The sequence below is a fragment of the Parambassis ranga genome, chromosome 16, assembly GCF_900634625.1.
Source record: "Parambassis ranga chromosome 16, fParRan2.1, whole genome shotgun sequence".
NCBI lineage: Eukaryota > Metazoa > Chordata > Actinopteri > Ambassidae > Parambassis > Parambassis ranga.
The window spans coordinates 8,310,173-8,325,465 of record NC_041036.1 but is presented as its reverse complement, the minus strand read 5'-3'; the positions used below and the strand labels follow the sequence as shown (position 1 = coordinate 8,325,465).

General features: G+C 40.8%; 2 protein-coding genes across 5 annotated transcripts in view; one reads left to right on the top strand and one right to left on the bottom strand.

Annotated features, from left to right (window-relative positions):
- The window catches only part of triob (trio Rho guanine nucleotide exchange factor b), an 81,694-nt gene that overhangs the window by 31,516 nt on the left and 34,885 nt on the right, over positions 1 to 15,293 (bottom strand). For all 3 annotated transcript variants that reach the window (XM_028424637.1, XM_028424638.1, XM_028424639.1), the window contains exons 6-17: positions 15,114 to 15,218; positions 14,510 to 14,968; positions 13,869 to 13,991; positions 8,626 to 8,817; positions 7,773 to 7,904; positions 7,329 to 7,559; positions 6,123 to 6,245; positions 5,805 to 5,996; positions 4,454 to 4,623; positions 4,140 to 4,314; positions 908 to 1,103; positions 554 to 720 (exon numbers count right to left, since the gene is read on the bottom strand). In XM_028424637.1, coding sequence (XP_028280438.1) covers positions 554 to 720; positions 908 to 1,103; positions 4,140 to 4,314; positions 4,454 to 4,623; positions 5,805 to 5,996; positions 6,123 to 6,245; positions 7,329 to 7,559; positions 7,773 to 7,904; positions 8,626 to 8,817; positions 13,869 to 13,991; positions 14,510 to 14,968; positions 15,114 to 15,218 — 2,265 coding nt within the window. The remainder of the gene's footprint in view (positions 1 to 553; positions 721 to 907; positions 1,104 to 4,139; positions 4,315 to 4,453; positions 4,624 to 5,804; positions 5,997 to 6,122; positions 6,246 to 7,328; positions 7,560 to 7,772; positions 7,905 to 8,625; positions 8,818 to 13,868; positions 13,992 to 14,509; positions 14,969 to 15,113; positions 15,219 to 15,293) is intronic.
- LOC114448028 (uncharacterized) lies at positions 11,020 to 12,228 on the top strand. 2 transcript variants are annotated; one of them, XM_028424642.1, is made up of 5 exons: positions 11,020 to 11,296; positions 11,392 to 11,472; positions 11,577 to 11,651; positions 11,731 to 11,840; positions 11,928 to 12,228. In XM_028424642.1, exons 1-5 carry the CDS (start codon positions 11,041 to 11,043, stop codon positions 12,033 to 12,035), a joined length of 630 nt encoding a protein of 209 aa, XP_028280443.1. In that variant the 5' UTR covers positions 11,020 to 11,040; the 3' UTR covers positions 12,036 to 12,228. The 2 variants fall into 2 exon arrangements, with proteins under 2 accessions (XP_028280443.1, XP_028280442.1); XM_028424641.1 differs by having other exon boundaries at positions 11,925 to 12,228.

Here is a 15,293-nt window from a genome sequence, read left to right as displayed (position 1 = left end):
TTCAGGTTTAGGGTGGGTGTCAAGCTGAATGATCAAATGTCATCTTGTGAGTTTGTCATGTGTGACAAGCGTATCTGCATTTATCGTGTTGCTGCTGTCAGCAGTGAAATAGATGCCTGACTGCCAGTTCCACAAGCAATGACAGAGGCACCACCTGGCTTGCTTGTTTACTTGCAGATAAACTGGTATGCACAACATATAGCTGCATAAAACAGAGCCTAAAGAACAAAACTGTCCAAAAAGACTGGACTGTCCCTCTGCTGATACTGAAAACTTGCGGTAGAGGGAGAGTTAATACAGTGACAGACAGAGAGACAGAAGAAACTGTTGACAGGATGAGTCACCTACACCTGGTCATGTACAGACAGAGCACACTGTAGTAAACACTACCACACTGCTGTAACATCAAGGAATGCTGTGGCTGTCTGACCACAGTATTAAGAGGAAAAAACATTATAGATATCTCTACATGTGTAAATGTGTCTTAAATGCAACACCACAATAATCCAAGCTCCTTTCCAAAATCAGACCCCCAGGACACCTTCATACATACCTGTTTGACTTCAGCCTGCAGATGCCTTAATTGAACACACTGCTCCAAATGTCTCCTGTGCTGCTCTGCTGCTAGGTCCAACTCCTGCTGCTTCTCGTGGAGAAACTCCAGCAAGTCCTGAACCCGTTTGGCCATGTCCACATCTCTGTCGCACAACAGCTCCACGCCTGCAAAAAGTGCATGGTGTTACCAAAACAATCCATACTTCTCTTTCTGCTCATGCAAATCCCAACATCGGTAGATGGATTTTTTATTTGGCATTTTTGTCTCATTTTCAGGATTTATCTGCTATAGAGAAGGCACTATCTGCCCCTTAAACAAACCCTTTATGTATATTTCTATCCCCTCACTCACCAGATGCCTGGACCTCTGTGACATACTGCAGCAGCTCTTGTCCCTGGTGGATGACGTCAAAGGTGAGGTTGTTCATTGTGAGAGCTTTATCTGCATGATGCTGCAGCCTCTGCTCAGCCAGTGTCAGGTCCTCTGTGTCAAATTCACTCATCTGTTGTGACAGATCTTCATTCCATGACTCCAGGTCTGAGATGATCTGAGAGGGGCGAGGCAGAAAGAGGAGACAATTCTACAACAACAACAAAAAAAGTCTGTGAGCTTGCGCTTAAACAAGGTGCATGAACACAAAAATACTGAATTGGGAGAAAAATGCACAAAAAAATCACAGCCATTTTATTAGTCATCATTACGCTGGGAGTAAGAGAATTTATGAACACCAACTTTGACATTTTAACAGCTGCAACCAACAACTTCCATAATAGTGGAAAACATATTACATTTCTGATGCACGACTGATGTCAGTGCCTGTCTCTACCCACGCAGAATGAATCATGATACCAGGGGCACCTTGATCCTGGCTCCAGTCTGTGAGCTGATGCTGTTTTATTGTTTTTGTCTTGCTCTGAGGTATACAGTATTAAAGTGAAAAGTCAAAGAGTTGTCCTTATTTATGATAACTTGGAAAAAATATATTTTAACTCATTAATCAATGGCTTTATTTTAAACTGGACTGTGTGAAGAGACACCCTATTGGCTGTTATTCGGGTGTTGACACGCTGTGAATCATATCAGATTTGTGACTCTAAGAGTGACATTTAGAGTACTGTAGCCAACATGGAATTCCACACGTTCACGCTCTGAGCTACTTCAGTGACACGGATGAGAGTCTTTCCAAAGTTTGAACTTATGCTGCCCTGCGTTCAGCATGCAAAGAATGTGTCAATTTAAAGTCGCCACTGAGTAACCCGAGTAGTCATGCCATGACAAGTGGACGTCCATGTAACAGCGGTAAAATCCAATCTGTGTACATATATGAAAATGAGATGCCTTGGCAGCTGTCCTCCTCAGTTTACAAACTGCTATCGTGTGTCGCCAAAGATCTCCAACATTGAAGAAAACGAAGCCAATGACTTAAAAAAACATTGAAAGTGAAAGGCTTATCAATGTAATCACATGTGACTGAGCTGAAATGTAAACAAGCATCTAACACTTTTAGACTGAATTTTGACAAAAGGACCTTCCCAGCCAATACCACATGTAATTTCCTGAAACCTCACCTCTCCTGTAGAACTGATCCTGTCAGAGCAAAGCACTGGGTGGTGTTTACCTCTAAGTTTCACAATTATTAACAATTATCATGGTGCTAGCACAGAAGCAGTAGTGACAACAGCTGATGGTAAAAAAAGAAGTGGTAAATTATTTAAAAACATTTCTACATACTGTATTATAACCTTGGTCCTAACTGTGGCTCTTTTACAGAACTGATATCTGAATGGTGACAATCCCAAGCACTAAACCCTACTGAGCAGCAGCAGCAGCAGCTGAACACACATTTCTCCAACGTTTAGTTCCCTTTAATAAGCTACAAGTTCTCTTTGCACCTTATCTGGATGAGGACTTAATCACTTGATGTTGCAAATCTCATAACTGCAGGTTTGTTAGCCTACCGCTCCTTTGAAAAAGCTTTTTCTTACAGCTCCAAATTACCCTGCTTCAAACCTTCTGCACTGAGATGTGATTCTTCTGTGTAGCAACCTAAATGATCTTAACAAACCATTCCACACACTATAATATTGTATATAAAACAATTCTGGCAACAAGGTTTAATCAACTTACCAAGCACTGACTTGCCCTCTGAACTCCTCTCTTCTTACAGTTGAGTAAAATGCCCTCTGTGTGCAAAAAGACCATTTCCTTCATCTACAAAACTAACCACAGACAATTCTCCCCTTTGACTAGCTTTTCCTTGGCCGTGTCCAGTAATGTAAATGACTTATCGTCAGTGAAGGAAGCACTGACAGAAGTCTCACCTCACACACATGCACCCTTGCAGAGCCAGGAGGGATTGTCAGAGCCTAAGTGTGTGTGTGTGTGTGTGTGGAGGCAGGGAGTGGAGGAAAAACAAATGCCTCCTCCACCCATCTTCATGCTTGAGCACTGTGTCATATTAATCCTGTGTCTGTGAATACGTGTGGGCGTACTTCAGGGTTCAAGTGATTAGAGGATTCACCACCATTCCTTGACCTGACACGCAGAGTTATTGTGAGACTTATGTGTTTCTTTTGACTTAAAAATAGAGACACGACAGCCGAGGAGCCAGCCACAGTTATATAATAACCTGAACATATTGCACAGCTTTTGAGAAATTGTAATCTTTCATTAAGTTACCAATATATTTGTACGCTGTTGACAATACCAGCTAATGTTCTGGTTATAGACGCACAACAATAAGGATAGAATCGCCTGGATTTCTTCTAGATGGATATTAATGTCTGCACACAGTTTTACCCCTTTCCATCTCATAGTTGTTGAGATATTTCAGTCTGGAACAAAGCGGTTGCCCAGCTGAGTGCCATCACCGTGACCATTGCCAGTCCACGGAGCCACACTGCTGATGGGATTATAATCGAAACCCATTTCTCTACACAGACATTTTCATTCATCATGTCCGCCACGGTTACTTTCCACAATCCTTTTTTTTTTTTACTTACACTATCATCATCATTATAAGCTTGCATCTCTGCTCTAAACATCTGCCAATTGATCTGTCAACATGACATGGCTCAACAAATCTGACGTCCATGATAAACATCACAAGATAATATTTTCAAAAGAGCAGACGTTGAATCTGAGCGCCAGCTGAGAAAAGCATTCACTCTCACTGTGGGATGCATAGTAAACTGCTGGTTAGGGAGAGGGGAAATAAAACTGGAATAAGTCAGTAGATGAGATGCATCAAGGAACTAAATTTTTTTTTTTTTTGCCTTTTGTAGCGAGTGTGAGTGAACCAGCCAGCTGGAATCCTCGTGACAGGATTGAATCTTGCCGTTTGAGTGCAATCGTCTCAGAGTTACAGTCATTATTGCAGCAACATGTAATTGATCTTTTTATATTGGAGGAACTTAAAACAGCCAATATGCAATATAAAAAATTATCTCCTTTTCATCCAATAACATCTTCCTATATGAAAGTTTGAAATTTTTTAGGTGTAGGTCTCCCTACAGTGCATTGCCAGGCTAAACTAAAATCATTTTTGCATCAAACACCAAACCTCCATATCTTGCCCACTTACATCAATCGCATCCCTCTCAAAGATGCGGAGCTGGAGAAAGAGTTCCAGTTTGATTTTCCTTTCCTGGAACAGCTCCTCCATCTGGCCCTGGGCCTCATCCAGCTGCTGCAGCACGCTCTCAATGTGGGCCATGGAGCTGTTGTGGGGAGTCTTGTTGCTTGAGATGGCCGAGTCTCTGAAATATAAGAGGACAGTAGTGTAAAGAGGAGGTCAGATGTATGCGTTTAGTTATTAGGTGATATTTTGTTTTTGTTGATTCCATCCATGATCAACCCTGGTAAACATTACATCTTAAACATGATACGAATGTTCACCTGAGCTGTTGTATCAGGTCTTCTCCCTCCTTGATAACATTGACAGTTGCCTGCAGGGTGGTCTGCTGCTGCTGGCCAAATCGCTTGATCAGGTCCTGCACTGCTTCCACTGACTCAGCGTACACGTCATCCAACAGCTCCTTCTGTAGCTCCTCCAACCATGTCCACAGCTAACAGGGGTTGATAGAAAACATAAGCCAGTTAAGTCTAAACCATCAAAAGAGGAGAGCACACAGGAAGTACCTAAACAGCCCATAGAAACATGGGGCAATGTGAGCTAAACCCAGATTGACAAGCTGCTGAATTGATAGAAAGACGATATGAGACAAATCCAAGCAATTCTGTTCAAAATCAGTGTTTTGTGAATGGTCATCTTTGTAACAGATTAGCCATCTGGGTGAATTGGCTCAGCTTTGTAAAGTCCTGGCACACAGTCAGGGCTACAGGAGAGAGACCCTGGCACCCACTATTCGTCTAACACTTCACTGCCGACACAAAAAAAAACATGTCTGCTTATGGTGTTTTCATCATCCACTTACAGTATGCTACATATTACCTTCCATTAACGCAGGCACTGACACCAAAGGACACAAATTTACAGTAGAATTTTTGATTATGCTTTTGTTAGATGATGGATTTTAACGACAGCCCGTGCAGACGCGACCTCATGTAGTTCATGCTCCGTCTCCACAGTAAACAGCTGCCTTTTAACCAGCTGGAACACATCCAAAGAACTACAGAAGTTGAAGAAGTGACGGGCAGGAGAGCTGGAAACATTCACTTGTACAAACACACGCACACTGAAGAACACACACACACACACAAACATACACATGCATGCTCACACACGGTGTACCACTGTGAGCTGACAGATGGGAAGAAGGAGATTAGTCCATATGGACATTAAAGACTAGCTTCATTAATAACACCGTGGCTCTATGCAAAAAGGATGTAGTGTTAACACATGCATCCATAGAGGTTAATTTGGACAGTCAAATGTGCAATAATATGCCTTTCATATTAACATAACAACAGTCAGGTCATGGAGCAGTCACACCAAATCCTCATAACATGCACAGCTTTGTTCTACCTTAAAGAATGATGTAAACTATAGTACACTATAACGTAAACACTTCAAGGCATGCATGCCATTCAAGTCAAGGAGAAACAAGTCATATTGTCTTTAAATTGAATAAACAATGCTCCACAGAGCCAAAGGAAATGAGGGATTTTTGGCTAAAGGATGTTGGTTGGAACATATATACTTAAATATATCATTTACATATGTACTGCAGACCTTTGGCAATTTCTTCAAAACATATAGTACGATGCAAGGTGAGGGAACACACACCTCTTTTACATGTGTGTGGAAGGCAACAGACATGTCCAGCAGTACTTTCCGTTGCTCGACTCGTCTCACAAAGTCCTGGATGCGATCTTCTAGCTGGTGGGCAGCCTGGTAGATTTCCTCCGGGTCACACTCTCCAGTCTGGGCAAGCTGCTCCGCTGCCTCTAGCAACTTGTCAGCATTGGTGTAGGTGTTCTAAAAACATTGAGATGCAGTATTTAAAATGAGCACATGGTGCTCCTCTCCAATCAATCTGTGATTTGATCAACATTCTTTACTAAAGATCTGATGTGTGGTTGTGCTTTAACACTAAAAACATACCTGTGCAACCTCTTCGAAGTCTTCATGTCTCTTCTGAAGAGCCCTGGCTCTGTGCAAAGACTTTCCAACACCAGTGTGTTTACTGAGGAAGGCCTCACCATGGTTTTCTATCCAGTCTAGCACCTTGAAAAACACACACAATTTCAGCAAATGTAAACACTAAAATATATGCACAATTTGTGTGTAGTACATATTTTGAAACAGTAGGGGGTGCAACTGGCTGCTATGACCATATTAAAATCCCATTTATTACAGCATTGTGTACTAGATGTCATCTCTCTCTCCTCTCCTCTCCCCACCCCCCCTCCTTTTTTTTACTCTCCATCTGCATTCTGTCATGTTAAAGTAAACAAGCATGGGTTTTACTTAACAGTAAATCCAGAGCAGTGCAACGTGTCATCATTTCCATAGTGGGTATGATTAACTATAAATCTTTCTACTTAATTATGTTATTATCTATTAAACAGATGGCCATACTCCATCTGTTTCTATGCAGGGTAATGAAAGGGATTTTCAAGGTCTCTGAGAGAATATTTTGATAGGACACACAGGCGCGCAAACACACACACGTACAATGCCCTCGACACTTTATGTGACAGTAAATTGCATCACCATGGAAACCACTACCAAGAGAAAAGGGTGATGAAAGAGCGGATGGAAGAGGGGAATGACAGACACACAGACATACAGCAGAGAAGGGTTCATGCCCAAAGGGTAGAAATGCAAAGACAACGCTATACACACTAACTCAGTAGTTCTGATCTCTGCCAACCAGACACCCAGTCACAGGAAGAAGCAGAGAATCTCACTAAAAATGCTGCAGAATATTACAACATTCTATGCTCAGTATCACCCTCTGCAAAACTACAAAGATTTCCTGGATTCCCATAAAAAAATAAACAGCAACACTTAATGTGGATATTGCTACCCATTACCCCTAATGTTCGTATAATAGAACAGTTTCCTATTTTTATGTATTAACTGTACGTGTGCCATTGCTTGCCTCAGGTTTGCATGCCTCATGAGAGTGTAGAGTGATTATTTTAAAATAAGTGTTTGAAAAGTTAAGTTTGTATATAAGTGTAGCAGACATAGCAGGGACTTTTTTTGCAGTCCCTACCTTACAGGTGTACATGCGTGTGTATGACTGCCCAACTTAACCTGATAAAAGTCTAATCAGAATATGGTTTTGCATTAGACTCTTACTTGCTGTACATCCTGCTGAAAGACGCACAGCTGCAGGCGCTGGTGCAGGCGGACTTTGCGATGCTGCCAGATGTTTTCCAGTTGTCTCTGGTGATGAAGCACCTCGTGGATGATGTCTAAGACATGGTGCACAGCCTTGGAGTAGTTTGCTGATGCCATCAGTGAATCAGCACTACCAGGAGTCAAAGGTCGCTGCAACTTGTCCAATAGAGACTTGCCATCCTGGCTTACCTGTAAAGGTGGATATGTTATTTATATCTCTGACATATTTTGTATACAGGTTTTTTTTATATTTATTATTGTGCCTGAAGTATACAATCAGTCCTATTGTTAGACATCAGAATGGGTAGTATTATTTGTATATTATTTGTATATTCATATTATATGCATGTTCTGTTAAATCAGCATGCATGCACAGTATGTATGCGGCATCTGACCACTAACCTCAGAGTATGCAGTGGTGATGTGCTCATACAGTCCCTGGTGATGGTGGATTGTGTCTTCCAGGTCCTGGAGTTCGGAGGGCAGCTCTCCTTCACCACACGCCTTACACCACGGCTCCACTTTACTCATGTACTGAAGAATGAATAGACAACACAAGCATGATATCACCACATCTATATATACAGTGTACTATGCAGACATTAAGACTCTGGTATCATTGTGCAAGTTACAAACACTATGTGCTATGTGGTTGTACTGCCCAAATGTAAAGAAGTTATGTTTCTGTAAATGTAAAATGTGTATCTCAAACATATACTTCATGTGCCTGTGTCATGTGTAGAGGCCAAAACATACACAATGATGCCTGTAACACTGATGTCATACAGGGACAGCAACAAGTAACATCAATAACTTATAAGAATGTCCTGAACATGAGAGACTACGGAAAAGCAGCCACTCAAACAGCAGCAAACAGCAGGTGTCACCAACTGACTAATGCACTGTTACTGCAACCATAGGCAAAACAATTGAAAGTGGTATTGATCGTTTAAATGGTTGTTTAGGTCTCTGAAAATTACCCCAGTGTAAATTGTATTTTTGTTGCCATTTGCTATTTATAATGTTTCTGCCTTTAAAAAAGCATATAACTGCCCTACAGTAAAGCTAAATTATTCCAGAGAGTACAAATGACAAAATACATAAATACATCCAGAAAATACTGTGTGCAGATTTTTTATTTTTGTGATCATTTTACTTTATGCATTTGTGATGTGTCAGGCCTCTGGTGATCTAATGACATCCTTCAAACATTAATTTGGTTTTCTCGTTTTAAAGCAGTGTTGTGTGTCTATACCTGATCTGCTTTCTGGTGGAAGCTGGAAGACATCTCCAGCAGAGTGCTGCGTTCATCCAGTGCTGCAGCAAAGGCCTTCCACTCTTGCTCAAGCTGGCCTGAGATCTGCTGAATCTGCTGGGAGGCGTAGTGGCCCGACTCCAGGAGCCGGTTTCCCACTGACATGATTCGATTGATGTTTACATACACATTCTGTTTTCAGAGACACAGACACAAAAAAAGGCAGGACAGATTCAATAATTATTTCTATTTCTAAAAGATTTTTGGTTCGATTTGTGCATTCTGGGCAAGTACATTGATGGGCTGCTGGGAACAGTTTTGTTGGGGTTATATATATTGTGTGCTATGGTGCATGTCTTCACATGGCCAAGATTGGCTGTGCAAAGCAATTAAAGTGTGTTTGGGAAACATAAACGCCACAATTACATTCATGTTGATAGTAAGTAAAGTGAGACGGAGGCACACACAACCTTGTGGACATTAAAAAGTCATTCACATGGGGGAGCTTACCCCAAGTGAATAATAAAAAAGCTCATTTGCCTCTTAATCTTTCAGTTTTTTTGAATATATGGGCTCCAAGCTGTTTTGTGTAGATAGGCACGGATCAGCAAACGCTAATTAACAACTGTGTTAACAGCCTGTTATTATTCTATTCAATTGTTGCTGGTGGAGCCTATTATGGCTCTTAGTTTTCTTCTTTCGATCACAATGGAAAGGAAAGATGCACCTTTGAAACACCAGCCACAGACCTCAGACGGAGGCAGGATGATTCTAGAAACAGGATTTCTGCAGTTTCACCTCTGCTTAATATCTCAATAATACAGAGGTTGTTTTCTGACAATAAAGTGCAGAGATAGTATTTTAATTGCTTTAATTTTGCTTGTAATGAAAGAGGACCTTCCCCACTGTCCATAATCAAAAATCAAAAGCATTACATTAAGCCTTATGTTGGCTCAAGGATAACAAGACAGCAGTGGGCTAAGAAGTATGGATCGCATCAGAGAGCAAGGGAATTCAACGGCTCTGAAGTGCACAGCAGTAGGTGAGTTCAAATACACAAAAGAACAGCAGTGCACAGTAGAACTACTATAATCCTATTATAAAATTCACACAAATCTAATATCACAGTACAGTCCGTCTCTGAGCTACAATAACTTTTATGTGGTTGTATATGAAAGTACGATTATTTTGGAGAGGACACATAATACCTCAGGGAGACACACACAGAAGAAGAAGGAGGAGGAGGGGGCTGGGATGAAAAAAAAAACTACTCAACTACTCAAACACACTGGGTGGTAAGGACTTAATCCAAAACTGATGGATTGAGGAAGGGCTGGGGGAGAGATAGGAAAATACTATTCCTAATTAAAACCTGATGCTGGCATGGGAGAAAGAAGAAGAAGAAGAAGAAGAAGAAGAAGAAGAAAGCAGAAAAAGGGACAATACTGTTTGACCCAGATATCAATAAATCTACAGAGGAATAAACAATACAGAACTGGATGAAACACTGTCAACAAATAGAAAAAACCTTTAATGTGGCTCTACATTATGAGACACAGCACACCTCAATTAGCCTGAACCTTCCTTCCCTCCATTAAGTATGCCTTTAAAAAGACTGTCAATACTGTGAATGGATGAGCTTGCCAGTGATAAAAGTTAGAGGAATGTCTGTACACGAGCTGTATAGGAATAAACTGAAAAATAAGTGGACCACTGGTTCACTTATAGGTTTTCATATAAGCTTGTTTGGTTTGCCCAACAGGCATGAAAACAAGTATTTTCTGAAGAGAAGTCGGATGTACTTTTAAACATATTACTATGTTGAGTTCAGACATTTCAGTAATAAGAGAAAACCAACTGCTGACATCCATGCTGGATTTTCCCAATATGAAGTTCATGTACACGGTGAAAACATAACAACAACAAGCCACCCACACAATGCTAAACCACAAACCACAGCTTTGAATAATTGTCACAGGTAGACTTGTTATCTCACCATCCCACAACACCTAGTTCTCTTCACTGGAACTACTTCTAATCTCTATGAATATCTTCTCGTATACAAACCAAAGCCAAATGAACATCCATGCCTTCCAGTAAGTTTCAGTGTTTACCAGTTGTATTCTAGTGAACAAGTCAGGGTGTTATTATCACATATTTATTTCCTGTTGTTTCAGTAACCCATTACTTCTGCTACCAAAATAATTATGACACCTCCCAAAGGCTGCAGCCATTCCAAATATAATCAAATCATGTTTATAAATTCTGTTCAGGCTATCATGTATAATTCAGGCTGGCTAAATCTCTCCCTCCTACTCAATTTACATGAACATGAAATTTAATGCATGCACAATGCAAGCCATCTCAACAATGGCAAGCCCTGCTGAAGCACAAGGTGATGCTGATGAAGAATACATGACAATGGACGGAGAACAATGGCCAGAACAAGATGATATTTACGAAAATGGCGATACAATAGGTAGAAATGAGGATTCAGGTGGAAGAGACCCAGTCCCCTCTTCAAGAGGAAAGGTGGGAAAAGATAGGGCTGCACTGGACACTGGACACCCAGGTCCTGCTCTACCCTCCTTCCACCCTCCATCTGACAGGTACCAGACTATTAGATGGCACACGAACAGAGCACAAGGACAAAGGCGACCATCACATCTAGGTAATGTACAAATTCAGGTACTAAAACTATATTGATAACAGAAACACAAAGCATTATCATACAGCAGTAACTTAGTAATATTATCTTCTTCTTAGCCCTTTTCAAGCATACTACACTGGGTCTGGTGGTGCTGTGCATTCTGTTAATCGCATCAGTGATCGGTTTGAGCTTTGCTTGTGAGTCTGCTCTCTATATTAAATATTTCATTTGATTATTTGATTGAAAAAAAATCTTTTGTGAGGTGTATGCATCTAATTTATGACCATCTCTTTCATAACAGATTACAGATTAACTGGAATGGATGCAAAAATAGACAATCTAGCTACAGAAATCAATATTTTGAAAAAGGAACTAGGTAAGTGGTGAATGAGCATATGACTCATCATAACTATCTGTCTTGTAGAGATGAATGAGATTGTTGTTTATCTTTAAAGGGTGGTTTAAATACGTCAGCAAGTCCATTTACCACATTTCCAGCACTGAACCCTCTGACTGTAACAATGAATGTTTTGACCTCTTCGTGCTCAATTATGAGGATCTTGAGGTAAGAATATTTTCTAATTTACATGTCTGTGTGAAAAAATTAAAGTTAAATGATAGCAATTAACAACTTTATTTTTGTTGACAGAAGAAAATGAATGGGACTACATTCTATCTCTATAGCCCGGGCATGAATGGTGGAGGCTGTGATATGGCATTCTCGTGGAATTGTACAAAATACTATCCCAAGCGCAGCTAGAAAGGCAATGAATAAACACAACATACTGGGGCAAACCTGTGTTTATATCATATTCTATCTGCATATTATTATAAATGTAATTTTAAAATATGTTTTAAAGGTTAATTTGCACTTGTATGGTGATATGTTTCAATTCAAATATATAGCTTATACACCTCTGGCATATGAAGTCATTTATTCTACTATCAAAGTTACCTTGTCTGTTTTACTAAAGCCCAGAACATGTACTTTTTCCTCTCTACTAATGAACAGCATGAGAAAGCTACAATCCATTCTGCAAAAAGTTCTGCTGCAATCTTGTGAAACACATAATAAAATCATTTCAGCTTAATTAACTTGTATTTCCTATCAAACACATCTCTGTTCTGCTTAATCAAAACAAGCATCATCATTAGCTCAGGCACCATAACGTGTGAAATAGTTCTACATAATCAGGGACCTTTGTTTGTCCTTCATTCCTCTGTGTTTGTTAAGTGCCTCCTATAGGGGGCATACTAGTAACATAACTGTGACACATTAACACTTCCATAATAACATATAGACACTATCGGCATTAGGTCTAAACCATCGCTTACACAAAACAGTCATATGTATTTCTGTGTCTTGCTGATACTAACAAAATGCTGTGTACTGCCACAATATAATACAACACGTACAAAGGCTTTATCAGTGTCACCTTGTTTGTACTTGCTGAAAGCAGACATACAGGGAAAACACTGAAAAGTAAGTGGACACAGGAAGAATCGCAATATAAACATACATTTGCATACACACGCACACACACATACGGTATATATATATATATATATATATATATATATATATATATATATATATATACTACGTATTTCCATTCTGCCATGCAGGCAGGCAACAGGAAGGGGAAACACAGCTTCCTGTGGAAGAATGGGTGGAGGAGTCGGTGGTCACTCAGTGTTAACCCAACTACAAATGGTGTGTTACACTGCTACACTTGGGATTTACCATTCACTCCCTTGCTTACACTCAGATACAATTAGACAGGTTAGTGGTTCAACATTTGTGCCCCTCACTGTAATGTGTTTTTTTATGTTCAAACTAGAAGTAATTGGCTGTTTGTTTTCCCTAATTTCAAGCCAAAGTCCAAAACAATTTCTCTGACATAAGTTTGCCTGGTACGGCCTGGTTCAACCTCACAATAATTGGCAATAGTTAGCAATAATCCATCATCAATATATGATAATTAAAAAGAAAGGTTGGACAAAAGGATGATGTGGACAACAAACAGGAAGAAAATGGCCAGGGAGAGATGTACTGTCGTTCTCACTCAAAGGGTTAAAGGTTTTGATCAGAACTGGCAGAACAGACCACTCTAACACTGAGGAGTCGATACAATACAATGTCCTCAGCTGCACTTATTAGTCTGCAGCAGAGCTACACACTAAGGTATGAAAGGGCGGGGAGGGGTGTGAGGCAGTGCAGCAGAGGGCAGCACATGGCTATAGGAGGGGCAGAGAGGCAATGTGGGTCAATTATAGGAACAGCTCCATGACAAAAGAGAGCAGAGCAGGGCAGGATGGAGGGAGAGCAGTAAAAAAAACAGCTGAATAATATGAGACAGTAGCAGGACAGAAAATATCCGTCTACAGCCTGACAGAGAGAATGGACTAGAATAAAATCTGTGAACAAGAAGAGGTGCAGGTTCGTTTGGTGTTTGGTGCAGAGACAAGAGGCCTGCGCCTGTTACTGTGAATGACAGTAATGATGATAGTTTGTGATTGCACAGCTTTCATGTGTGTGTGTTTCTATGCATGTGTGTGTGTTTTCACAGCAAAGACAAAGACGGCGTCTTACCATGCAGTTCATAGCGAAGTGGTTGTGCTGTGTCTGCAGCTCGACAGCATGCTGGTGGTTCCCTCCAATCTCTGTGTAACTGGTGAGGAAAAGTCCCTTGTTGTGCATGATCCAATCAAACATCTGCACACAGGCGACATGGAGAAAATGCAGTTAGTTTTATAGAAGGAACTTCAAATGAAAAGCCTTTCTATCTCAGCAACAGCAATGGAAATAACAGGGCCTCCTCTTATGTGTTTGTAATTATCCTAAAGCTTTCATCACATGTAACTGAACTGATTTAGAAGCAAACCATCTTCAAACATCGTGACAGATGATGGTCCGCTCTCTAGTTCCATGTACACACAGTTAAAATAATTTTAAGCTTTTAGGTCTATATGAATACACAGACATATTAATCTGGCCTGTGTGAGAATGAAAGTTGGTCAGAGGACTTAATAGTCTGAGATAATGTAATGTTTTCATAACCACACTAAAACTAAAATTGAGCAGAAGATTACCTCCTATGCAGCCTGAAGTACATGTAACATGGTGGTACTTAAACATGTTAGTGAGAAACTGATGAAGAAGCAGTCAGGACCCAATTAACTTGAGCATGTTAACCACATCTGAAACATGTTGAAACCTAATAGAACACTGACCTTCTCAGCGTCCTGCTCAAACAGTCGCAGCTGGAAACACTGGTCCAACTTCAGCTTCCTCATGTGCCACAGCTGCTGCAGATTCTGCCGTGTCCCATGCAGCTTATCCAACAAACCAGTCACTTTAGCTACCAGATTGTGTGCGTCCGCATGCACGTGGAAGCCATGGTGATGGTCGTTAGAATCTCCACTAGCACCACGGCTGCCATACCCACTTTCACCACTGCTTCCACTCCCTACAGTTTGAAGCCTTTGGAGCAACCTGCGTCCCTGCGTGTCAAGCTCCTCCACCGACGCCTTAGTGGCCCTCTTTTTTAAAGCAGCATGTTCTTCCATTAGCCGCCGAGCCCCCTCCAGGTCTCGTGGGAGATCGCGCTGGGACAAGGTTTCCTGGAGCTCCTCAAGGCGCGCCAAAGACCGCGCCGCATCACTGGCAAACGTCTCATATGAGAGCCGCACCTGGTAAAAGTTGAAAAACAACATGGTTTTTCCAAAGCTGAAATTCTATTGAACTGAAGAGAAGAGCTGCTGATTACAACACACAAAAGGTCCTCAGTTAAAGACCTTCTGTGTGACAAATATAAAAAAATGAAAGTATAAGAACCTCAATCCAGTCATCATGGTTGTACTCTAAGCTGCCCTCGAAGTCAGCTGTCAGCTGGGACGGGTCCACAATCTTGGATAAACCCTCTAAGGAGACCATCACCGTCTGTCATTGGGGTGAATGTAGAACAAATAAAAGTGAAGGGGAAGTAAAGAAAGAACAAAATTAAAAGAGTTATAA